Source organism: Xylona heveae, assembly GCF_001619985.1.
Source record: "Xylona heveae TC161 unplaced genomic scaffold L228scaffold_8, whole genome shotgun sequence".
Lineage (NCBI taxonomy): Eukaryota > Fungi > Ascomycota > Xylonomycetes > Xylonales > Xylonaceae > Xylona > Xylona heveae.
Window position 1 is genome coordinate 1,046,936 of NW_017264200.1, and position 22,434 is coordinate 1,069,369.

The following is a 22,434-nucleotide window of genomic DNA, read 5'->3' on the forward strand; positions in this document are numbered from 1 at the left end:
AATGTATTCCAGTTCAACCGACCCGCAAAGTCTTATCAGATCCAGCTATTTCTTTTCCAACCGTCAGGCCGTAGCCTTTTCATTACCCCACCAAAAGAATAAACACCAGCACACACGCCATTTCCATAGTTAACCTCTTATTCCCGTTTTTCTCAATTCCTTTTCTTCTGCGAACATTTCACATTACCTTCTCTACAAATCCAATTCTCCAATAATCATGTCGTCCGCACCCCACGATATCGCCGCCGAGTCATCGTCCGCCGCGCATCCTCAACCGGATCTCCCGGCCTTACCAGTCCCCGAACCGCCTGTATTCGTGAACCCAAACAACAACAACAATGCCAACTCTGAGCCCTTTCCCGCGCCTTTCCCCGCGCCTGCGAGACACGCATCCGGCACAGTCGGCGGCATTTCCACAGAGGTCATGTGCATGCAGTTCGCGGACAAGATATTGATCACGATATCCCAGGGCGGGCGGCTTGCGCAATGGGTGAGCCTCACTTCCCTCTCCTCCTCCTCCTCCTCCTCCTCTCCCTCCCCCCCTCACTTTTGCTCTCGTTTCATAAGTCGCAAAAGTCGCATAAACTTTGCGCGGGACAGACATTCAAGCTTAAGGGAATTCAAAGCCTAAAGGAGTTTAAAAGGCTTGAAGGACACTTGACAGGTTAAAACAGACTTAAAAGCATAAAGGCTAACAACTTTCAATTACGCTGTATCAGGTACATGTACCGCTTGATCAGTCGAACCCTACATACGCAGACACATCGTTCCTGGGCGGGCATGGCGCGGGCTACGGTGCAGGATATGACGGCAGCGGCGGCGCAGACGGAGAAGAAGAAGAAGAAGAAGAAGAAGCCAAGCCAGATCTATTGCCCCTGCCGCATCTAACGCCGAGGACGATATTAGGCGGGACGGTGCCGGAGCGGCAAGTCCTCGGGCAATTGTACGCGACGCAGATAGCGAGCTCGATAGCGAGTCGGGATCCGGAAGAGAAGAGGATGGTAGTGCTGGGGCTCGGGCTGGAAAAGGTGGAGAAGGACTCGGAGAGAGCGCGCGAAGCGTTTTTCGATGTGATGGAGCTGGTGCTTCAGGTTGTTTGAAAGTAAAACATTCTTTGATATATTTGGGATCATCGAGCGGCGTTTGGGGTTTATTAGTTGCTGCCAGATGATCCGTTGTTGTCACACTGTGCCGGATTCAGTCCAAGCATTTAGGTATTTTTGGGTAGCATTTGATGGCGTTTTGTAAAATTGATATGATCAGAAGGTAGTGGATACTGGCTATGGACACCTACGGCTTCTTTTTGCTGTGGAAATGATAGAACGGGCAGATTACACTTGATTTGCTCTTTGTCAAGCTATTAAAAAAACGAAGGCACGTTGGATTTCAATGATGAGACTCACGCTGGGCTGCATGGTCTAATTGATCGTCATGGAATGGAATGTTGTTCTATTGATGTCCTTCTACTTGTAGCGCCATTTGTCGGTGACATGCATCTTATTTGCTGGGGCAATATCTTTGCTGAAGCTATATCCTCCGGCAAGGAGCTCTAGGTCTCTAGGTCTCTGGACGGTAGTGCTGGGCGAAAAACGCCTGCTCACCTGCAGTTTTCGGGAGAACCATCCTGCGGAACTCGGCGCTCCTTTATGACGAGTTTTTAGCTGTAAAACTTCTACTCGCAATGCCAAATGACCTGTACAGAACGAATATGCTCGCCCGTTCTCTTCGTGTTCGACGCAACTTCGGTAGAATCAATCCTCTATACAATTGATGCTCCCACCGAGCTAGAGCCGTTTGAAGATTAAATCCTGCAGAATGCGCCTCACTTGCGCTTCTCATCATTATTTTTCTTTCCAGCTTCTTCGCTGCTCAGCGCTCCCTGGCCAGACTCTGACTCAGGCGCATCGACCACGTCCACAGCATCAGACTCTTCAAACTCATATTCGCCTTCTTCAGCATCGTTTTTCTCCGTGGTCGCGTCCTCACCCAGCTGTTTGTATTTTCGCTTGGCTTTCTTCGTCTTGCTCGCTTTTCGTTTCCTCGCAACGTCTGCCTTGACTGCTCTTCTGCTTTCCGGTCCTTTTTGCATTTCTTCCAATTTCTCCGCGAGGAGGAGCCGAGCATGTTTGCGATTCTGCGTGCGAGACCGCGTGTTTTGCGACTTTACTACTATTCCAGTGGGAAGATGCTTGAGCTGTACCGCCGAGGCAGTTTTATTCTATCAAGAGCGTCAATTGAAGACTTGGAGACTTGCGTAGCTTAAGTGAGCACTGCAGATATACGTACAATCTTTTGACCACCCGGCCCGCTTCCTTTCAGGAAGGCCTCCTCGATATCAGCCTCGCTGACAGTCGGACGCGGAGGCATCTGCTTGATTGCAGCCGCGGTTGAAGAGGTGAAGCTCCTCGTCCATATCTGCTGCCTTGCCGCTGTAATGCCAATTCGCGCAGTATTCTGAAAAGAAAGGCTGGGCAAGAACCGGCAAAAGGATCTCGCACCGGAAAGGCTCATGGTTTAGAAGCGCTCTTTGGGAAATTGGGAAGTTTGGAGTCGTGGCCCGATTCGAGTATCCTCAAAGATGACCTTCCGGCCAATTCAGCCCATTGTAATCAGAATGACATAAAGTTTACTCCTCCAGTCGTTCGAGGCAGCGAATGTCAAACCGTCTTTAATGGGTAGGAGCAGCGTTACAAAACGTAATTAACAGTTGCTGCATGATCAACAATCGTAACCAAAGCTAGCTACTCCTATCGTAGCTTAGTGCCGGAACATCGGCCTCTTCCCGCCATCAAGGGCGCCTCGGTGCACAACATTAGGAGGGACTTTACCGTACGAGTACGGGACTTCCGAGGCTTCGTCGCAAGGATGTCTGAGCCCGTTGCAACCTGAGAAGGTTTCCGCTAACTTGCATAGAAATTACGACTTGTTCAAGGGTTCTAAACTCGCTCACTTCCTCTCTCTCTCTCTTCTCCTTTGATTATAACGACTGACGACGGGAATTAACCGTTCAACCTTTCAATCTCCAACTTCCAACTTCCAATCTTCAACGTCCCCAGTGCTCTCTCTCCCTTCAATATAATCCAGCCATTCGATCCTTCATCCCACCTTCTACGGCACTGAACCGGCTCTTTCAAAACACCAACTACAATGCCATCTCAAGAACGCCATTCGTTCCTGGACTGGATCCGGCTGAAGCATTACCAGTTCCTTACCACATTTGGGCTATACATGATGACTCCCAGAGAGAGACTCCTCTTCCGTACGTTCCCCCTTCTTTCTCCAGATCCGGATCACGCGCACCGCACTGGACTGCACTGGACTGGACTTTTAGGAGTTCTGGGCGTGCGCGCTATACAAAAGAGTTGCCTCAAAAGCAAGAAAACTTTCTGATTGGAATTTCTGGTTAATGAATCTACTGAATAGATGTCTTCTTCGTGCTCTTCATATCCCTCGTGCTCATCGGCTTCTCGGTCTATCTCCCTGAGCGCGTCGTCATGATTGCAAATCGGGCTTGGTTCTACTATGCGGGCGACGAAGCGGCTGCAGCGAAAGCAGACAGTTTGGCGGATAGTCTGGGCGCGGCGTCAACAGTGGGATTGGCCGGAAGGGGACTATGAAGTTTCCCTAATATGTCCTTGTCGTTCCGCTGCATCTCTTCTCCGCAGTGATCGGGTTCAATGTGACCCTTTTCATGGTCGCTTCAAAGCGGTCGAAGGTTGGAATGATCGCGCAATAAGGATGATCTTGTTTGAATAGAGCCGGTAGACGATTCATTCGTTTGGCCGTGCCGGAAAGGATGTATATTTGCGGCTCACTCCGTGGAAAACTAGAAGAGAAAGAGAGCAAAGGTACCAATGTGTCATCGCGTACAACAATTCTCAGGGAGGGGACATAATTATCGTACCTAAGGAAGAAGCATCTATAGATATCGGATTACACGATTCAAAGGAGTTGGGCTGGACAAGTCATCATTGGGACTGATACTAATACAAAAGATCGCTTATGTGTGGTCTGTGGAGTAATTTTTTGACTGGAATTTAGAGCGTACAAAGCATGAGCCTTGGGGTACTTTTAGATAATAATAATCATCTTGATATCGAAAAGGACAATATGGAAATAAATCGCCTGTGAATTCTAGAATAAAATAAGCATTGCAGAAAAGAGAATGCTGGTATCATACATTGTGAAAGAAACCCCATTTCGCCATGAACGCATTACTTCCCCCCACTCCAAGTCGTTTCAATCAAGACACATTCGCTGCCCTATCCTGCTCTGGCTTTCATGAGATGTTTCATTGTGTTGGACATGAGCCTCGTGATGCCCGTCACTCCCCTCTCGTCCAGCCATTTCAGCACTTCTAATCTATATTCTGTCCACGTGGTGCGTAAACCGCCATCCTCGCTCAAAGTGGTGAGAGTTCTCTGGGTGACAGGCCCGGCATGACGAACAGTGAGACCGTCTTGTTCTTCGGAAGCATGATCCTCCATTTCTCGAAACGAGGCGATGCTGAGGCGGCAGAGGGTTGAAGAATGGCTCAGTCCGAATATGACTGGCAGAGCGAGACCTACAGTGTCCGCGTAGCGGCGTAGCACGGGCAATGCTGAGGTTGGCATCAGACACCCCAGCGCATTGGGATCATCCTGATTGAAAGCTCGATTGCGCCAAAGGCAGTTGCAAATGTCCATGAGATATCCGTTGAAATGGTTGATGTATTCGCGGGGATAAGTCAACCATGGCGCATTGCTCTCGCCCTCGCCTTGCGGCGAGATATGGGTCATGCAAGCTTCAAACGCGAGCTTGTAGGAGGCAAGCACATGACTGAGACGCGAAATCGTGGAGAGCGAAGATGTGAAAAAGAGGCTATATACGACGTGAGAAGAGGGAATGGTGATTCGAATACCAGGATGCTCGATTGTATATGTCAGAGCGTCTGCGATTGTCTCTTCAAATGAGAGGATGGCTAAGCTGAGGACTGTGGAAGGGGAGCCATTCGAGAGCAGGCTGACGATGAGAAGGTCGACGTGCTGGGATAAGCTTTCGAATGCTTTAGAATGGGATGTGTTGATTGCAGACCCAGAGGTTCCATCCTCGGTGACTATTTTCACTGTCCACTGCCGCAGAAGAGCACTGTAAAACCCAAGTAGAGTTGTTATGCCGTGAATTCCTTGGCTAAGAAGAGCCCTCTCGACATGATTCAGGTAAAAAGTGCGCAGGTCTGTCCTTGGTCAGCTTTTGGAATGGATGAATGCCATTTGGAACGCATACCTTCGAATTCTTGCGGAGGAAGGAACGCCAAGAGCTCGAGAACGGCGTCCAGGTTGGATGTGCCATTCCACTTGGGAAGGTAGAACTGAAGAAAAGAGAGCGCCGAAGCCGGAATAGACTTGTTTTTGTTAGCATCTACCCTCAGCTTTTCATATATGAACTTTACCTTGTTATACTGGACGTAGCGCACCAGGTTTGAGAGCAGCAGAGAGAGAGTACCGCTCTCGATAGGGCTGCCCCAAGGTTGATACATCTCTTCCTCGAAACAATGCGCGAGCCAGAACTCAAGTCGCTTGAAAGCTGTCTCGGACGGCCGCAAGACGAGAAATTTTTGAAGTAGATGATCATCAATTGCAGATACCATTTGATTTGGTAGCTCAATTTTCTCTAGCTTCCCTATGAAGTCTTCTACTGAATCGATTTCCTCAAGCGAAAAGGATCCCTATTAAAAATTAGATTAGACTTCCTCGAGCATGATCTAAAAGATAAAAATACCTCTTTCACTTTAGACGTGTGTACCTCTGGTACGGCCAAGTCTTTGTGTCGTCGAGGGCCAACCCGCTTGACCCTGAACCCTGAGGGTTGACGATCAAAGGCGGAATCTCTCTGCGCGTGATTCTCTTGGATGAGACGAAGATGATCGCGCCATTCAGGATCCGGGTGCTGAATATATCAGTTAATCAGCCGAATTTGCTTCCAGATCATTGGTAGCGTACAGCAAAGTAGGATCCACGCCCTTTTGAGGCATCATTGATGATTATATCAGGATAGAATTCCTTATAGATACGTATCAAACCAATAATATGTGGTTCATTTCCAAAGCTTTGACAAAGCTCAAGACTGTAGCGGAAAATATCAGCCAATGGTGCAGTTGAGGTTTCTTTCAAAGACTCACAGCGTCTGTACTCGATAAGGCTTGACGTGTTTTCTGCGTGTAATGATAGACAGAATATGACACAGCGGAGCCCTGTCCACATCATTATGAGTACTAACTTTAGTCATGATATCAGTAAACAATTTACCGTAGGCTCAGCATATCGAGAAAGCCGAAAAGCACTCCATAGAGTCTGCTCAAAACAGAAGGCTGATCCAGAGTTTCATAAACTAGAATGAGCCATCTCAATAGCAGAGCTTGAGTCGGCAGTGACGGTTTATTCCTTCCTTGGCCAAGGCAACCTACGACCTTGATGATGATATGGGCTGGGATATTCTCCATCGGATATAGCGATTTTATAATACGTGCAATGCTGGCTTGGTCAAGTTGGTTCGCTTGAGAGACAACATTGACTGCTCTTTCCAGTAACTCCGCTGGAACGCCATATTCAAAGGCACCGTTAGTAAAAGCATCAACCAAGGGAACTGTGTCGGTTCTTCTATTTTTTGGATTCCTTGACGCTGTTATCCATGTGTGAGCGAACTTGCATCCCTCATAGAGTTATTCGGTTGACCAACCGTTTTCAATATCCTGCAAAGCAGTCGCGAGCGCACTCCATCTAGAGTCTGTCGGAAGTGAGCGATTAATCCATTATGTTCCTTTCATAGAGCGCCTTACCAGGAAGCACAGCAGAAGGCATATTGCCTCAGACTACTAATTTGATTTAACGACAGCTTGCTGCTGCAATCTTCAAATCGCACCGTCGCGAAGCGAGTTGATATTGAAACCGCGTTTGGGTCGCGTAGCTTACTGTCACCTTACGCTCGATCACCATTTTCCAATTTTTGAAATTGTTTGTGTGATGTGATATGTGCAACACTTTGCGGCTTGGATTATTATTCTTCTTTGCTTGCTCGATTTAAGGTTAAGGATTTTTGGTTTTGGTGATCTAGGCTGAGCTTAGAAGGACTACGGAGTATCACAACCCTTTTTCTTGAAAGGAATTATATTATTGTAATACCGATGATAATTAAAAATTTCGTTCTTGAGACAAACGTCATCTACGCAGGATGATTGGATCACAGTAGCCCTATTATGGCACGGAGAAGCGCATAGCGTTTACGACAACAACCACAAAAGAAAGCTTGGGACAAATGTCGGATACGATAAAAAAGTATTTGAAAACGTTTCCAGCGGGATAACAAGAAAGAAAAGCAATTCCGTTTAAGCTACACAAGTCCTATACTCTCCACTAATCTCCTCGACAAGCTCCTAGAGAGATCAAAAGATACTTGCCGCCACTTTTCGTTGTTTGATATAGGCCTGACCCGGTAAAGAGAACCGGTACTTCACTTGCAGGCTTATTGTAAAATTATCATGATCGAAGTGAATAGAAAACGCAGCACTTGAAAGAGCCGCGCGGCGCCTAGTGCTAGCGCGCCTGCTACTCGACAACTTCGCGAATCCCTTAGAAGCACTTGCGGTGGACGATCGAGGGACCGCTCTCGTCGTACTCTTGCTTCGAGATCCACATCTGCTGGAATGTCGACAGAGAAGCCAAGATGGAACCACCAATCCAAACAGAGTACTTCCGCTCCGGGGGTGCGATAATCTTGACCTTCATAGACGAGGGCGCCAGGGCGGTGATCTCCTTCTGCATACGGTCCGAAATACCAGGGTACATAGTGGTACCACCAGACTAGTTTATTTATTAGCACGGATAACTTCGTCCAAATGACTCGGGAAAGGAAATCTCACCATGACAATGTTGCCGTACAGATCCTTTCGGACGTCGACATCGCACTTCATAATGGAGTTGAAGGTGGTGACGTGGATACCGCCACTCTCAAGACCGAGCACGCTAGGCTGGAACAGAGCCTCGGGGGCACGGAAACGCTCGTTACCAATGGTAATGACCTGTCCGTCGGGAAGCTCATAAGACTTCTCCAAGCTCGAGCTCTGGCTAGCCGTCTGGATTTCCTGGTCAAAGTCGAGAGCGACATAGCAGAGCTTCTCCTTAATGTCACGGACGATTTCACGCTCAGCAGTGGTAGAGAAGGTGTAGCCACGCTCGGCCAAGATCTTCATGAGGTAGTCGGTCAGGTCACGACCAGCCATGTCCACACGAGAGATGGCGTGGGGAAGGGCGAAACCTTCATAGATGGGCACGACGTGGGTGACGCCGTCACCCGAGTCGAGCACAATACCGGTGGTACGACCGGAGGCGTACAGAGACAGGACGGCCTGGATGGAGACGTAGAAGGCCGGCGCATTGAATGTCTCGAAGACGATCTGGGTCATCTTCTCACGGTTGGACTTGGGGTTGATGGGAGCCTCAGTGAGAAGGACAGGGTGCTCCTCGGGAGCCACACGAAGCTCGTTGTAGAAGGTGTGGTGCCAGATCTTCTCCATGTCATCCCAGTTGGTGACAACACCGTGCTCAATGGGATATCTAAGGGTGAGGATACCACGCTTCGACTGCGCCTCGTCTCCAACGTATGAATCCTTTTGGCCCATACCAATCATAATACTGCAAACGAAGTCAATAATCTTTCCCAATTTGTGCCGAATATTCATATCTTACCCATGGTGGCGGGGACGGCCGACAATGGAAGCTAGAAAGGCATCAGTATTTTGATCCTGCGACGAACCTAGGGGATACAGCGGCAGGCCAAGCTACTGGTCAACTACCGCCGAACTGGATGCAACTTACGGAAAACGGCACGGGGGGCATCATCACCGGCGAAACCGGCCTTGCACATTCCCGAACTGCAGAGTTGTAAGTTGAGTGTTCATATTAAAGAGCTACAAGAATGAGCTGATAGTTGGTAGCCTAATCGGCTCACGACGAAAGCTCTAGGTGCAGCGAGGCGAAAGGCAGCGAGCATCTTACCCATTGTCAATAACGAGAGCAGCGACCTCCTCTATAGCATGCAGTCAGAATAAAGTCAAACCATAACGTTGACAGAGAGCGGATGAAGGTAGGGGAGCTTGATGAAAGGGGTTTACTCCGGGGTAATCAACAAGCTTACCTTCCATGGTGAACGGTTAGAATGAAGAACTGAGAAAAAGTTTCAGAGGATTGGTTTCAGAGACAGATGCTAGAGCTCGCTGTAGAAGCAGACTACCAGCAAGCTGCAGTTGGAAATGGATGGAGATGGTATCGACGAGGATACGTGTGCTGTGATGAGGTTGGCAGATCGGGTACTTGACGGCAGGAGTTAATGGGGAGAGGCGGGTTGAGAGGTTGTGGGCCCGCCCGAGGCGAGACTATTAATTAGTTTCGTAATGAATACCGGATTTCCTTATCGGGTGATATTTACACCTTAAACACGACCTCCAAAGGGGTATGAGTGGCCTGTGCGTAGAATTCCAGTCGAGAATTGCTGGAAATCTGGCAAATTTATTTGGCAATGGGCATAAGAAGAAGTTCTACTCCGTGAAAGAGCGGAAGGCTTTGCTTTTATCTCCAGGAATAGGTCGAGTGTCGAGGTATCATCAGTGCTGTAGAGGACGAAGAAGCTTCCTCGGGAGTACGCGCGTCTCACTTGTCATCAACATCATCATGGTCCTCCCAATTGCCTCGACTGGCACATAGGTATTAGGCAGACACATATCACTGCTCTTCTACCCCTCGTAAAAGAACTTTTTTGACATTGTAGCATAAGCACGGCGCAGCCACTGTCGTTCCGATGTTCATAGACAGTCACCTTTCTAGAAAACATTGGATCACCTTTGCCACAACGATCAGCCGAACGAGTTTGTCAAAGTTGCAATCTCAAATTTCCCCATTTCGAATGGATTAACTGAAAAGCCTCTATTCACGGATTCAAAGGCAGGAGTTTTGCCTTACTACGGCTATTTCATTGTATCAATATTTGCTGGAAGTTGTAAAGCTCCAAAAGGAGAGCTTTAGTATTATTTGCTCCCTTTTGCTCTGACCCTATTTTACCGTTTTGGACTAGCCACATGTATCTAGGGACTGCATTGCTTACATAAGGTGGGGCACCCAAATAATTCTACGGCGGGGTACGGAGTAGCCAGAGGGAAGTTTGGTTCTGGCCCGGTGAGTTGGGAAGGCAGCCCCTGGAGAGAGGATGACCTAGGGGGTGCAACAAGCTTTTGAGCACATTTTGGAAAGCACTATTCTCGTCATTGATTTCTGCGACTCTTTCTCTGGGTTATTAGCATTAATTCGAATACCTGGATAGGCTTGCAAAGCTACTTGTAGTTTAATCACCAGGATTTACAATTAGGCACCTAAGGTACCTTAGGTACCTACCTAGGTAGGTACGTGGTACTTTGTATACCCTACAGTAATATCACGCCCCCTTTGGCGGCACCGATTGTATGGTCAATGCCTTAAAAGGTAGAGTTTTCTGTACACGAGGATTGGAAATTACCTAAAATACAAGATCTCTGTATTCTGGTATTCATGGTAGTGAAGTAGGGCAGAGCAGACAATATAAGAATAAAAGGGGCTATAAGCATCAACCAAGTTCAAGGAGGATGCCATTCAATTGATACAAAAATCTAAGCTAAATAAGTTGCTCATTTCCGTGGGCCAGTTATTTCAGATACGAGGGTTATCTACCTGCCTTTTTGACCCCGATTCCCCTAACGGCGGAAGAAGGGTTCCAGCTCCCTCAGCGGTCCGAGGGTCGAACAACATCCTGACATACGGAGAGTCACCTAACCATAAATGCAAAGAGGCGATTTATAGGCGAGACCGTAAACCCCAGTCATGCATTTCTTCGCACCTTTTGTGTAGCAGGCAGCAGGGTAACTGGGGTAGCCTTATTATATCCATCCCCATAAGGTGTGCAGTTTTGGACACTTAACTCATATCACATGATTCTTGAATAACATATTGGAAATTCTTATTTGGAAATATCCCTATATCTTTCTGTCCCTTATCCGGAAACGAAGCTGTATCCTACGCCCAATTAAAAAAGCATATCTATTCTTCTACGTTCATCATGGCGGAGCTACTGGAGCGAGGTCGGACGATATTCGAGGGTCAAATCGTATGTGCCTTATTATTCCCTTTCCTGCAATGACATGTCATTGTCAATTCCTAGTGCGATTCACTTCTGGTGCGAAATTGATTTGAACTCTTGACTGGCTTTATCGGGCCTGATGGACGACATGATGATCAACAAGACAGCTACGATTATCGTTTAAGCTGGCAGCTTACCTCGTACACTTTGACAGTGAGAGATTGACTAACTTCGCATTTCCCCTTCATTTTTTAGGATTTTGAAGGTCAACACAAAGCCGAACTCTTGACGACAACCCTTCTGGGGATTAGCGGTGTATGTGTCTTTCTCGCGCCCGCTAATATACTTCGTCTGGCTGATCAAATGTCCTTTGACTTGCAGTTCGTTGCATTTGTGATTGGATATTTGCTTCAGGACATTAGATTAACCCTAGCAATTGGACTGGGAGGCACGGCCCTGACGTTCATTGCCGTGGTTCCTCCGTGGAAGGCTTACAATAAGCACCCCATCGCTTGGCTCCCTGCAGAAGGCACGGAAGCTGGCAATGATTCACCAATAATTGTGGATGGAAAGAAAGTAAGATAGAGAGTTTTACGAGCTGAAAGAAGCTTTATTGTTTTGATTTTCCAGGCGTCAGAGGGAGTGTCTAATCTGAACGCGTATAATCTTCAATAATACTGTCAATTGAAGGATCTCGAATAACTAGCCTAACAAAGCCCTTGTCCCTCTGTTTCTGCTATGCATAATAATGGTAAAGAAATCATGTGTTTCATATCGTGATGCCGTGTTTTGCCTAAACCGAAACCTCAGTCGGCTTGCGCTGATGACCCAGTTGCGCCCCCAGTACCAGTTTCTAACAGAAAGTTGTATGTCGGATTTGAAGAAATTGTGAACGCTCCTAAGCTCGAGCGCTAACTCTTAAGACTTGAACCCGGCTTGGAATATTGTGGAGCCTCCCGCCTCTGTTTAGATATTTGTATCCTTTTAACGTCCATATTTCTGAAATTCCCAATCACGGTTATCCAGAGGGCACACCTGCCGAGTCTTGAGCCACCTTGAAATACAGTGGAAATGGAACGCATGCTGAATGATGTATTAGCACGTTATGTGGCGTGGCAGTAGACGGAAGGGAGACTCACGTTACAAATGCCCCATGCCACCGTACATTCCTCACTCGTTGCGGAAGCTTGATTGGCCTGACATTCGATGCCTGTTGATGTTGCATTAATGAAGCTGTCCGAGAAAGATCCGGAAAAATAACTAACAGAGATCCATGATGTGGTTTCGGCAGATGGCACAGTTGTCGACGACGATATCCCACGCCCACAAGGCAACGGCATTCCACTTCAATAGTCAGCAAGAAAGATGTGCGAAATAATGAAAAGGGGCACAGACCTTTTTGACTTCAAATCTTTTCTTGCCATCAGGTAGGCTATCTCCAGCGGGGCTGCCCTTGGATGTCTTCGTGCTGGGCTTGACTTTGCCGGCAGAGCCAGCATCGGCCATCTCGACGTCCGCCATGATGTATCGTTTACTGGCAGATTGATTCTTGTAGCAGAAGAAGGTAACTTCGAATATTTCAAAGTAGTCAGGACAGAGAAAGATCTGGCACAATGGGATAGAGATCAACGCCAACAAATCTAGCACTCTCTGTCTGGGTCGAGCTCCGTCTCAAGAGACTACGGGTATGATTATCGATGCCTACTAGTTAGATCGGGACACAAGCAAGCCAATAAGGACACGCAATTTTCATCACCTGGATGGACGATATTGTATTACATAAGCATAATCGACCCGTGTTCCAAGTACCTGGTGAATCTCGATATTGCCAGCATGAGAGCTGTACTGATACTTTCTAAGATTCATCTGTTTGGCCACAGTCCCGTGTCGCTGTACCCCCGCCTCTTCTCTTAACTCGGAGCCACACAACCACGTCCAACCTCGATTGAAGCCAACCACAACCAACTTACCTCTTCATTTCCACCCTCCACACCTCTTGACCACTTTAGATCATCTGTTGAAATCATGAACACCATTTGCTTCTCACACGCTGCCACTTCTTCCGTTTCTTCGACACAATACTTTGATCAATCAAGTTCGACTTCGCCCAGACCGCCCCTTCTATAACGTTTCTGATCGCAGACCGATAAGCTTCCTAACGATACGACCACCGACTGCAACTTGGTCTAGCTACTCCCAGCTTCACCTTTATTTGTTGCCCTAGAACATACCTTTTGTCTCCGCTCAGACTCGTCGATAAAGGATCTCTATTTTAAAGCCAGGCGATCTCATGTCCTCTCTCATCGGCAGTCCGCCACCTCAAGGCGCGAGAAAAGGATCTCATGCCCAAGGAGGGCGTTCACTCTCATCCAAGCCACTTTATAGTAATTCAAACATTTCAAAGCCTTCACACAAGAAACACAACGCCGGCATGGTTCCCTTCGATCCATCCACGGCCACTCTAGAAGATGGGCTTGGGTTCTCATCTGAGCCTAGCCATAACATTCAGTCAAGTCCACCTCGGACTCCTAAGCCGCGTCATCATAAAGACTTCAACATTACCAGCGATAGCTCGGCCCACTCAGGTCGAGACAATCCCTCCTCGCGGAAGAAGAGCAGCAGTCAGCATCCCATCAACAACCGCCAAAAGCCTCGAGCTAGAGACGCTTCATCATCGACACCTTTGAAAACTAGTGAGGCGCAGTCCGCGCAGAAGTCCGGTTCGGCTCGGATGAGTCAAGGTGTTCATCATACTCCGGCTCGTTCAACCGGTACGCCGGCTCGTATTGCATATGCAGGACCGACGTTCCATGCTTCACCTGCTCCCTCGGCGCTACCAATGCCAAGTTTCTTATCAAAATCTGTGCCAGAAGAGGGTCAAGGTGGTCTTCAGGCAAGGCTTGACGAGGACTCTTCCACGAGCACGGACTCCTCACCGACAATGACAGTGCCGTCGACCTCTGAAACACCCCAGGAACGGGAGTCGACACCGCTGGATCTGTTTTTCAGAGCAGACAGAGAGGAAAAGGCAAAAGCGCGTGCTGCTAGTGCTGCTGCAAGCCAAGCCGAAGCTGTTAGCCCTTCACTTAAAAGGACGAGTATTGGACTACCCCAATCTCAAAATTCAACACCTTTCGATGACCGATCGCGACTTCAGCCACGCCAGTCCGCGAATTATTCAAATACTGAACTGTTTCCAATGGATATGGAAAATAGCCGTGGCTCAAATACTCCAATTGGGCCGGCTTTTTCCACGCCCTTTGCGCAGCGTATGGGTGCCTTACGTGCGCAGACTGCTTCCTCCGGGACTGTGCAGCAAGATGATAAGGAAGAAGATAATTGGAAAGCTAAAACACAAGCACTCAAAAAGCTCTTGATGAACCCTCATAATCAGTCTGGTCTCCCCACTCAACATCATTCGGAGAGTGACTTGCTGCATCCTCATTCGGGATCCACGTCACCTGGAACTCGAAACTTCCTCAGAGATTTTCCAAATCACCAGGCTTTCGCGCGGACGGAGTCACTTCTGTCGATGCCACACAATTTTTCCGGTACCCCTCAGGCTCATGGAATCCGAAATTTACATGGTATGAACTTTACGGGGACCGGCTCCCCAAAGTCTAATTCCCGCCCGTCGAACATTCGTCGACAAATGTCCGCAAATACTCCAGAGCGCATGATTGTTCCTCACCCCGCTCTTTCGCCGAGCCCAACGTCGCGGGCATCTTACCTCGACGCGGCAACGATCTCACGAAACAACCTTAATGCTCATATACAACGAAGCATGTCTACCTCGCTACCGGCCTCTGGTGAAGACTCCCTTAAGTCTCATACTCCTCTCAATGTTCCCGAAAACAGCAGCAGCACGACTCCGCGGCCTGGATTGGGTGATGTGCAGGCCATGGAAAATGACTTACGACGTATCCTGAAATTAGACAATTTTGGCAATGCGGGGGGTTCTCCCTTTGGAAATGCGGCTCCTATTTTATCGGCATCTCCGAGCCATCGGCCGACACCAAGCGGTGTTAGAGACGGTGTTTTCTAGTCATGGCGTCGGTATCTTATCATCGATGTCTTACAGGCGACGGGCCAATGCTCATCTTAGTTTCTTTTGTCAGATGCTTTCTTATTCAAATCCCAATTCCGTAACGCTCTCTTTCCCGCGTTTTCTTTGCTACTGTCAAGCTCGGATTTGAAGGAACCATATATGCTGTTTCTTTTTCGGATCTTAATATGTCAACCATATCATTTTCCACTTATTTCTTTCGTGGAACTTTATTGATGACACGGTCTGACCAATGCCCTTCTTTTTCTCTTTTTTCCCCCTTTTCGCATTACTGCCTCAAGCCTCCTTTGCTTTGCTTTGATATTTTTCTCTAAGCATTGCGTCTAGCTCGGGAAATGATTGATTGCGTCTGCGACATGGTCATCATTATTGTGGATACAAAGCTTTTTTTTTTACACATTTGTGTTGTCGAGCAGCTTTCTTTATTGCGATATTCTGTTTGCGCGAACTTTTCAATCTCGGTTTCCCCTCCTTTCTGTCTTCCTATTTTTTTTCGGATAGTGCATTTTTGGAGTTCGGAGCCGAGGCTCTGAGTCTATGCTGGGGCTGGTTCGCAGCATACGTGCCGAAGCCGAGTTACGAGATCGATTTCATTCTTTGGCCTTCGCTTTTTTGTTATCAATTATTATTGTCACCGAAAGCGCAGCCAAGGGAAGCGATGCGCTGTTTGTCGGATCTGTTTATTTGGCGGGTCGATCAGCATTGTTTCTGCACCGAATAGCGCTGGCCGTCAAACTTCCGTTCCTCTGAGTTAGTATGGCTTTTATCCAAACAGAAGCTCAGTAGTTGTGGTTTAGTCGTCCGGCAATATTCCAATCTGGAGAATATTTCCAAGAACAGGCAAGGGAAAGGAATATGATCGGACCAACTCAAGGTTGATGGTCGAGGGAGTTGAAGGATAGTGGTTTACGGAGAGATGTGGGCGTCGGTAATATGTGGGGAAAGCAGAATAAAACTGCTTCTGGAGAGCGATGGGGATCAAATACTCTGCGATTTACTAGTGGAGTCTCGGGATGAAGTGGAGATAAAGATGAAGATGATGAAGGGTGGAGGATTGGAGGAAGTCTCCAAGTTCACAGACTTGGAGTGGATCCAAACTATAGATAAAGGTAGATCAGTCGCAAGCTACCTCTATGACAGCTTGCGGCGAAACGTTAATGCAATATCTGCTTTATCAACGAGCGGTGCACAAAGTCTTCAACGCGATGACGTGGAACAAGTAATCTCAAAGGAGCGGTAGCTTCACGTGAAAACCTCAATAATATTTGTAAAGCATAGACACATGATCGTGCCTCGTTAGATCCATTTTATTTCCGCCATTCTATTTACAAAACATTCTATGATCGTGTTTCCAAAATCAATCCTCTACGGCATGGAATACATGACCTGAGCAAGAGTTTCTAATTTACTCGACGACAACGTCCTTGGAGGTGTCGAGCTCCTCGCTGCGGCGAAGGTCCATGGGCTTGGCAAGCAGAGGGATGACGTAGGGGTCGAAGGTCTTCCAGTAAGGGTTGTTGAGGTGGTATTGCTGAGACTATATCGTTCCCAATGGCGTCAGTTTTGATCAAGTAACATATTACCGGTCTGGCAACAAAATATATATATATATGTATATGCGAATTGAATCGTTGGCGGTTTGAATTGCGGGGATGAACACGCCAAAACAAGCTTCTTCAAAGACTTAAGAGAACACGAGAGCAAAAAGCTGGAGTAAAGAGTCGTGTTGCAGAAAACATGGAATGAGGGAATTACGCAGCGGGGAAGTGCAGAGGATTTGGAATCAGGCAGCACGTCGAAAAACATTGAGAAAGGCTGGGAAGTATAAAGACTTACGCTCTCCTGCTCATAACGCTCGACAATGGTGAACTCGCGGGGGTCCTTGATGTCCTGCATGACGAACCACGAGAGAGTCTCCTTGTCGTTGGAGTAGACGCGGCTGGCCTCAATGAGCTTCAGCTGCAGCTTGCGGATGGAGTCAGGGTCCTCCTTGGCGTAGAGGTGGACGGTGATAGTGTAGACCATTTTGACGGATCGATTGAATTGAAGACGAAAGTTAGAAGGATGGTATAGTGAAGGAAAGGAAGAGTGTATGATGGATGAAGGAAGGGAAAGAGGATGTATGTGGAACTACTGTACCGAGAGCCCAGCGGTGGACTGAGGGGAGGGGGGGAAGGTATGGTGGGGTATGTTTTGTAGGTGCAGTAAGTGTGTTGCGTGTAAATATTGAGCTATATTTGTGGGTTTTACGGCAAGTGCGGAGGGGTGAGTCGTGCTTTCTGTGCCTCTAACATCCTACATTTGTGCGAGTCGATGGTAGTAATAGTGTTTTGTGCGTGTGCATAGAGATAGAGGGGCGCAATGTCGACACAGTCCTCTGCCATGGCCCAACTTCATTACTGTACTGTATTGGCGTCTACGTAACGTAGGTAGCTACGAATCTGCGTGTTTTTAGAGGGTATGAGATGGAATATTTCTTCAGTGCAATTATTGGCCGAAAGCAATGTCGCACCGCCAAAATCAGAGATATACAGAACACCTAAAGTTATGAACCTCGGAAACCTAGAAGCTGCAAATGGAGGAAACGAAATAGGATGATATGATGTCATTTGAAGAAGGACCATCATCGCTCCGCTTCTTCTTTCCATTTTGTTCTCTTCGCTTGAAATCTTTCCTTTTCCGACTGGCAATGAAAATTTCCTTTTCGGCGGGTTTATGAGGCCGCGCCACCTTATGCTGAGGAAAACGGTTGAGCTAAGTACTACTCATACCGAAGGACGGTGCTCCAGTACGTACCTGTGGTACCTGACCCTCTGGTCGCTGGATTCATTGACTGGAGCCTGCTAGGCGGTGACAGGCGTGACCCAAGTCCCTTTCTTGCCCCTGAACCGTCAAAATATTGGCGGCAAAGGGGTTTCGGACCTGCGCTAGCATAACTGTGACCCGCTAAAACGACCAAAGCGAAGGAGGAAGAAGATCCTTATGCTACGATTCGCCTCAACCTCTTGCCGGAGACGGGGCTGAAGTGACCAAGTGCAGACTGTGTTACGACAATCGTAGCGCTGAGCCGATAAAAGTAAGAAATTGCCATAACGTCAATGGCTGAGAAGATTGAGCCAAGAGTAAATCGTCATGCAAGCGATGATATGCAGGCAAAAATTCGCCAAGTCATGCCTGCAGTTAACCCGGGGACGAAATTTCCGCGACCGGCCACGCAGTTCATAGGGGCAGTCAGGGTACTTTGACACAACTACCGTCTCCTATTATGGAACCTGTACTCTTCCTTCTAGAAGATCTGTAACTTTGGAAATAAGTCTGAGGATGATTCCGGATTGTTTCAAATGACGTCTGTCAATAAAGGCAATGACAAAGGCTGGTTGGACTGTATCTCCCATTGTGTAATTTAAGGTAAAGAAGGCTTTGGAGTTACAGGGGCATTAACGAACTACGGCGCTCCTTGACAATACTCCTTTGTCTAATGATCAAATCTCATCAAGTCACACATTGACTATTATCATTATAGAATAATAGAAAACCGAGAACTGCAGAATAATATCCTTTCGTAATACAGCGCAGCCGAATAATTCTCTTGAAGATCGCGTACTAATTCTCGTCCGCTCAACGAGACTCTGCGACACGGATATTACCGCTGAAGAGCAGGTTTGTGATTACTGTGGCGGCGGTGACGAATCACCATTGTTCCTTCCTTATTTGCCTGAGGGTGGTTTTCACTCTTCCCTTTTTTATTCTTTTTGCCTCTGTTTGGCTTTCCTTGTCGTTATATCTACTGCTAAAGGGGGAGCAACGACAATCATCACGCTCGACAATAATACTTTGCACTGCGCAGGGCAACAGTACGTCTGACAAAGAGAGGGAAACGAACAAGAGTTCCCCTGTTCTCATCTCCCGCCAAGCTCGACGCTTTTCTGCGACCCCCCGGTCTTCTCCTCGCTCCATCGTCTTAGAGCCCGTCTCCCGGTCAAGATCCTACGCCGAGTACATCGCTTCTCCTTAGGCGGACCCATCTCCATCCCCATCAATAATATCATTGCGATTATCTGTTTGATTGAAATTCTCATTGTTCCCTTGGACAATTCGGTTCCAGACTTTTACGCAGCGGGTCATTGTTTCCTCTTCGGTTTGAATTTTCTTTTACACTTTTGCCGCTGCTAGACTAGCATCGGACCGTAAGCAAAGGCGCGTTGAAGGGAGACGAGTTTTTGTTGGTACAGACCCAGGACTGCTGTGCCTGAAAATATTATCGGCAAAACTCAATCGCCAAGCCAGAGAACCCGTTTGTAGCGTAAGCCACAGCACGGCACGCGCTGGTTCACGTCTTGGTTTGTTGCACTACGCCCACACTACCTCAGATCCTCCACCAACTCTCCACTAACGCCTTTCTCTCTTTCGACCACCCAAGATTCCCAATTCTCTCCATGTTCCAAGACTGTACAACACTTTGAACCCCGTCAACCACCATCGTCATCATCATCATCACTGTTGCCAGAACGATAGCCTCTAAACTGGCTGTCACCCCTTCTGCCTCCTCCTCGTCTCTGATCAATTTGACGGCCTCCGAATCTTGTCCAGTCTTCTCTGGCCTGCCATCGGCATGGCGTCCAAGTGAGTCTCCCTCTTTTCGTATTCGCTTTCTTCTCTCTAGATCTCTGTCAATGGCCGAGCGAGCCCTGTCCAGGCATTTATCCAGCCGCTCATCTACTCATTTCCAATCGTGCCCACCTTAGCCCCAAGGCGCACATGAAAGCGTTGACTGACTTGGACACACTTTCTAGTCTGATGTCATCATGGAAGACCTTTTGGCATACCATGACTTCCTATGACCGCCATGCTTCCCACGATTCTCCTTACCGTACAGGACAGCACGTTCCGCTCGCGCAGAGCCGTCATGCTCCGCTTACTTCTGTTGCTACGAGTGCCATTGAGTCGCGGGCCGACCTGAACTCTCCCTATCCGGATGATAACATGCGCGCCGCTCCATCGGCCACGCCTTTTTACGGCGCCAGCAATGGCTTTGCGCCTACGTCAAGCTCTCCCTATTCGCCTGGCATGCGATCCAGCAGCGCGACTCAGCTAAAAGGGGCTGAGACTCTTGACGGCGCTGCCACCGGCGAGATTCCAATGCAAAACTTTCAGGACGGTTTGCCCCCGCCTCCTCCTGTCACCCACTCGTGGAGGCGTATCGATCGTTGGGTCGAAGACAACTATCAGGAGCTTTTCGATCAGGTCTGTGAAGGCTGCACCCAAAACGATCTCAACGAACTCGAACACGAACTGGACTGCTCGCTTCCCATGGATGTGCGCGAATCACTTCAGATCCACGACGGCCAGGAACGTGGAGGTATGCCCACTGGTCTCTTGTTTGGCTGCATGCTGCTTGACTGCGAAGAGATTGTCCACGAATGGCGTAACTGGCGCACTGTGGCCGACGAGTTTCTTTCGTCTGCACCGTACCGGCACCCACAGCCTCCCGTCAAGGCTTTTGGCGGAGCGTCGTCTTCTTCCTCGTCCCAGGCACCCGTGCAACAGGGCCCCAACCCGCTCTGGCGCCAGGAGCTGCTTGAGAAGCAGGACTCGCAGCCCCCGCGTGCCGTCCAGAAGGCCTATGTCCATCCGGCTTGGATCCCGCTGGCTCGGGACTGGGGTGGAAACAATATCGCCGTCGATCTTGCGCCTGGGCCCGCTGGCCAATGGGGTCAGATCATCATCTTTGGCCGCGACTACGACTGCAAATACGTCATCGCCCGCTCTTGGGCTGCCTTCCTAGCCATGGTCGCCGACGACTTGGGCAGCGAGAAGGTTTTCGTGCACGAAGAAACGCAGGAACTCAAGCTTCGCGAGTTTGACCGACCCGGTGTTGAACCTGCCTATCTCGATATCTTGCGCTGGCGTGTAGATCAAAAGCATGGCCGTCGTCCGCCTCCCTCCAAGCGCCGCGCTGGTCCGCCCGTGAATACCCAAAATGGTGGTGTGCCGCACAATGGGCCTTCCCCTTATGGCAGCCCTACCATGTCAGCGCGCAGTGACTCCCCACAGCGCTTCCCCAGCACGTCTTTGTCCGCCATGAGCCCCAAGACTCAAGGTGCCCGAACCAGTCCGCTCGCCCGAGTCGCCGAAGAACTCCCCGCTCCTGTGACCGTGCATACCGGTGGCAATGCCAACGATGACCCGACGGCCACCGAAACGGCCGCCAGTGAACGCGCCGGCAAGCTTGTTGAAATTGCGACCCCACAACTTTCGGGCTCGGATGCTGCAGATGATGAAGCGGCACTCAAAGGGCCCAAGGGTATGACTGAACCATCCGCCAACTCCCTCGCAAATACGGACGACGAGACTCCGACCGTTGGAGAAGTCACCGGTCTGGGCGTACAGGGGGTGACTGAGCCGGCCAACTCCACCAAAGCTGAAGCCGAGGAGTTGAAGAATGTAGAAATATGATCCCTTGTACCTTGGTTCATTTGATCCTCCAATACCTGTTCTGGCCTATTTCCATCTGGCATGGAGAGCGCAATGGTTTGGTGCGAGCTTGTTTGAAAGGCCAAAGGGGGAGGGAGGGGCGTCGTTTGCGTCTTTTGCTGATCAAGGTTAATTAGATGGCCATTATTTTTTTTTTTTTTTTTCTGCTTGACTTGCCAGTCGATCTGGACCCCCCATGCATCAAAGTGGGTTACTCTGGATGCATTTCTAAAATGTACTATTCCTTTATGTTCTTGTTTTGTGCCTCATTCATCCTGGGCCACTCTCCGCGTGGGATATCTTCTGGCTTGGTCGATGTTGTTGAACGGCTTCCTGCGCACTCTGCAATTCCCTAGCCATACCGTTTCGAGGCATTCCGTTCGCTGGTATTATTATGCGCATGAAGATGTTAAGCAGTTATGGTGGTAGGAGTTAGCAGCATCCTCGTATGCCGCATTCTGGTGCGCTTCATGACCATTCTCCCTAATCGACACAAATTAGGAGAATGGGACGCATGTCTTGACCTTTTTTTCGGATCGATTATTAAACCCAATTTCCCTTTCGAAGGTGCCACGCATTTACATTCATACATTGATGTTGATGCACACTTTTTTCCTTTTCTTCTCTTCTCATTGACAAAGCACACGCTAGATTCTGGATTTTCATGTATCAAGATGCAGCCCCTATTTTGTTTTGCCATGTCTCATTTACATCCATTGTCTGCTTCCAAAGATTGTTATCTTATGTCATGCTTC

The 22,434-nt window shown here is 48.6% G+C and overlaps 10 protein-coding genes across 10 annotated transcripts; 5 read left to right on the forward strand and 5 right to left on the reverse strand.

Annotated features, from left to right (window-relative positions):
• Positions 1–28: 28 nt before the first annotated feature.
• L228DRAFT_249149 (hypothetical protein) lies at positions 29–1,417 on the forward strand. Its single transcript, XM_018333027.1, has 2 exons — positions 29–490; positions 720–1,417. The coding sequence occupies exons 1-2, from the start codon at positions 218–220 to the stop codon at positions 1,098–1,100; spliced, it is 654 nt and encodes a 217-aa protein (XP_018186895.1). The 5' UTR covers positions 29–217; the 3' UTR covers positions 1,101–1,417.
• A 26-nt stretch (positions 1,418–1,443) lies between these two features.
• L228DRAFT_284389 (hypothetical protein) lies at positions 1,444–2,689 on the reverse strand. Its single transcript, XM_018336218.1, has 2 exons — positions 2,287–2,689; positions 1,444–2,218 (listed from the first exon to the last, which is right to left on the reverse strand). Exons 1-2 carry the CDS (start codon positions 2,509–2,511, stop codon positions 1,823–1,825), a joined length of 621 nt encoding a protein of 206 aa, XP_018186896.1. The 5' UTR covers positions 2,512–2,689; the 3' UTR covers positions 1,444–1,822.
• A 455-nt stretch (positions 2,690–3,144) lies between these two features.
• L228DRAFT_249153 (hypothetical protein) lies at positions 3,145–3,543 on the forward strand (the record flags this gene model as incomplete). The annotated part of the gene is made up of 1 exon (XM_018333028.1): positions 3,145–3,543. The coding sequence occupies one exon, from the start codon at positions 3,148–3,150 to the stop codon at positions 3,388–3,390; it is 243 nt and encodes an 80-aa protein (XP_018186897.1). The 3' UTR covers positions 3,391–3,543.
• Positions 3,544–4,262: 719 nt separating this feature from the next.
• L228DRAFT_284391 (Mis6 domain protein) lies at positions 4,263–6,845 on the reverse strand (the record flags this gene model as incomplete). Its single annotated transcript, XM_018336219.1, has 9 exons — positions 6,818–6,845; positions 6,718–6,765; positions 6,288–6,660; positions 6,161–6,232; positions 5,982–6,105; positions 5,761–5,928; positions 5,432–5,707; positions 5,266–5,383; positions 4,263–5,215 (listed from the first exon to the last, which is right to left on the reverse strand). Exons 1-9 carry the CDS (start codon positions 6,837–6,839, stop codon positions 4,263–4,265), a joined length of 2,154 nt encoding a protein of 717 aa, XP_018186898.1. The 5' UTR covers positions 6,840–6,845.
• A 311-nt stretch (positions 6,846–7,156) lies between these two features.
• Positions 7,157–9,573, reverse strand: L228DRAFT_249156 (Actin, gamma). The gene is made up of 6 exons (XM_018333029.1): positions 9,172–9,573; positions 9,033–9,063; positions 8,853–8,908; positions 8,724–8,754; positions 7,898–8,669; positions 7,157–7,838 (listed from the first exon to the last, which is right to left on the reverse strand). Exons 1-6 carry the CDS (start codon positions 9,176–9,178, stop codon positions 7,608–7,610), a joined length of 1,128 nt encoding a protein of 375 aa, XP_018186899.1. The 5' UTR covers positions 9,179–9,573; the 3' UTR covers positions 7,157–7,607.
• Positions 9,574–11,118: 1,545 nt separating this feature from the next.
• Positions 11,119–11,814, forward strand: L228DRAFT_262372 (SPC12-domain-containing protein; the record flags this gene model as incomplete). Its single annotated transcript, XM_018334410.1, has 4 exons — positions 11,119–11,166; positions 11,395–11,454; positions 11,521–11,715; positions 11,770–11,814. 4 exons carry the CDS (start codon positions 11,119–11,121, stop codon positions 11,812–11,814), a joined length of 348 nt encoding a protein of 115 aa, XP_018186900.1.
• Positions 11,734–12,824, reverse strand: L228DRAFT_249157 (putative E3 ubiquitin-protein ligase RBX1). The gene is made up of 4 exons (XM_018333030.1): positions 12,535–12,824; positions 12,405–12,483; positions 12,279–12,349; positions 11,734–12,222 (listed from the first exon to the last, which is right to left on the reverse strand). Exons 1-4 carry the CDS (start codon positions 12,658–12,660, stop codon positions 12,124–12,126), a joined length of 375 nt encoding a protein of 124 aa, XP_018186901.1. The 5' UTR covers positions 12,661–12,824; the 3' UTR covers positions 11,734–12,123.
• Positions 12,825–13,570: 746 nt separating this feature from the next.
• L228DRAFT_240208 (hypothetical protein) lies at positions 13,571–15,184 on the forward strand (the record flags this gene model as incomplete). The annotated part of the gene is made up of 1 exon (XM_018331218.1): positions 13,571–15,184. The coding sequence occupies one exon, from the start codon at positions 13,571–13,573 to the stop codon at positions 15,182–15,184; it is 1,614 nt and encodes a 537-aa protein (XP_018186902.1).
• A 1,426-nt stretch (positions 15,185–16,610) lies between these two features.
• On the reverse strand, positions 16,611–17,593 carry L228DRAFT_262375 (hypothetical protein; the record flags this gene model as incomplete). Its single annotated transcript, XM_018334411.1, has 2 exons — positions 17,042–17,593; positions 16,611–16,742 (listed from the first exon to the last, which is right to left on the reverse strand). Exons 1-2 carry the CDS (start codon positions 17,228–17,230, stop codon positions 16,611–16,613), a joined length of 321 nt encoding a protein of 106 aa, XP_018186903.1. The 5' UTR covers positions 17,231–17,593.
• A 1,958-nt stretch (positions 17,594–19,551) lies between these two features.
• On the forward strand, positions 19,552–21,880 carry L228DRAFT_170907 (cell wall assembly and cell proliferation coordinating protein). The gene is made up of 2 exons (XM_018329482.1): positions 19,552–19,828; positions 19,999–21,880. Exons 1-2 carry the CDS (start codon positions 19,818–19,820, stop codon positions 21,659–21,661), a joined length of 1,674 nt encoding a protein of 557 aa, XP_018186904.1. The 5' UTR covers positions 19,552–19,817; the 3' UTR covers positions 21,662–21,880.
• The last annotated feature ends 554 nt before the right edge of the window (positions 21,881–22,434 follow it).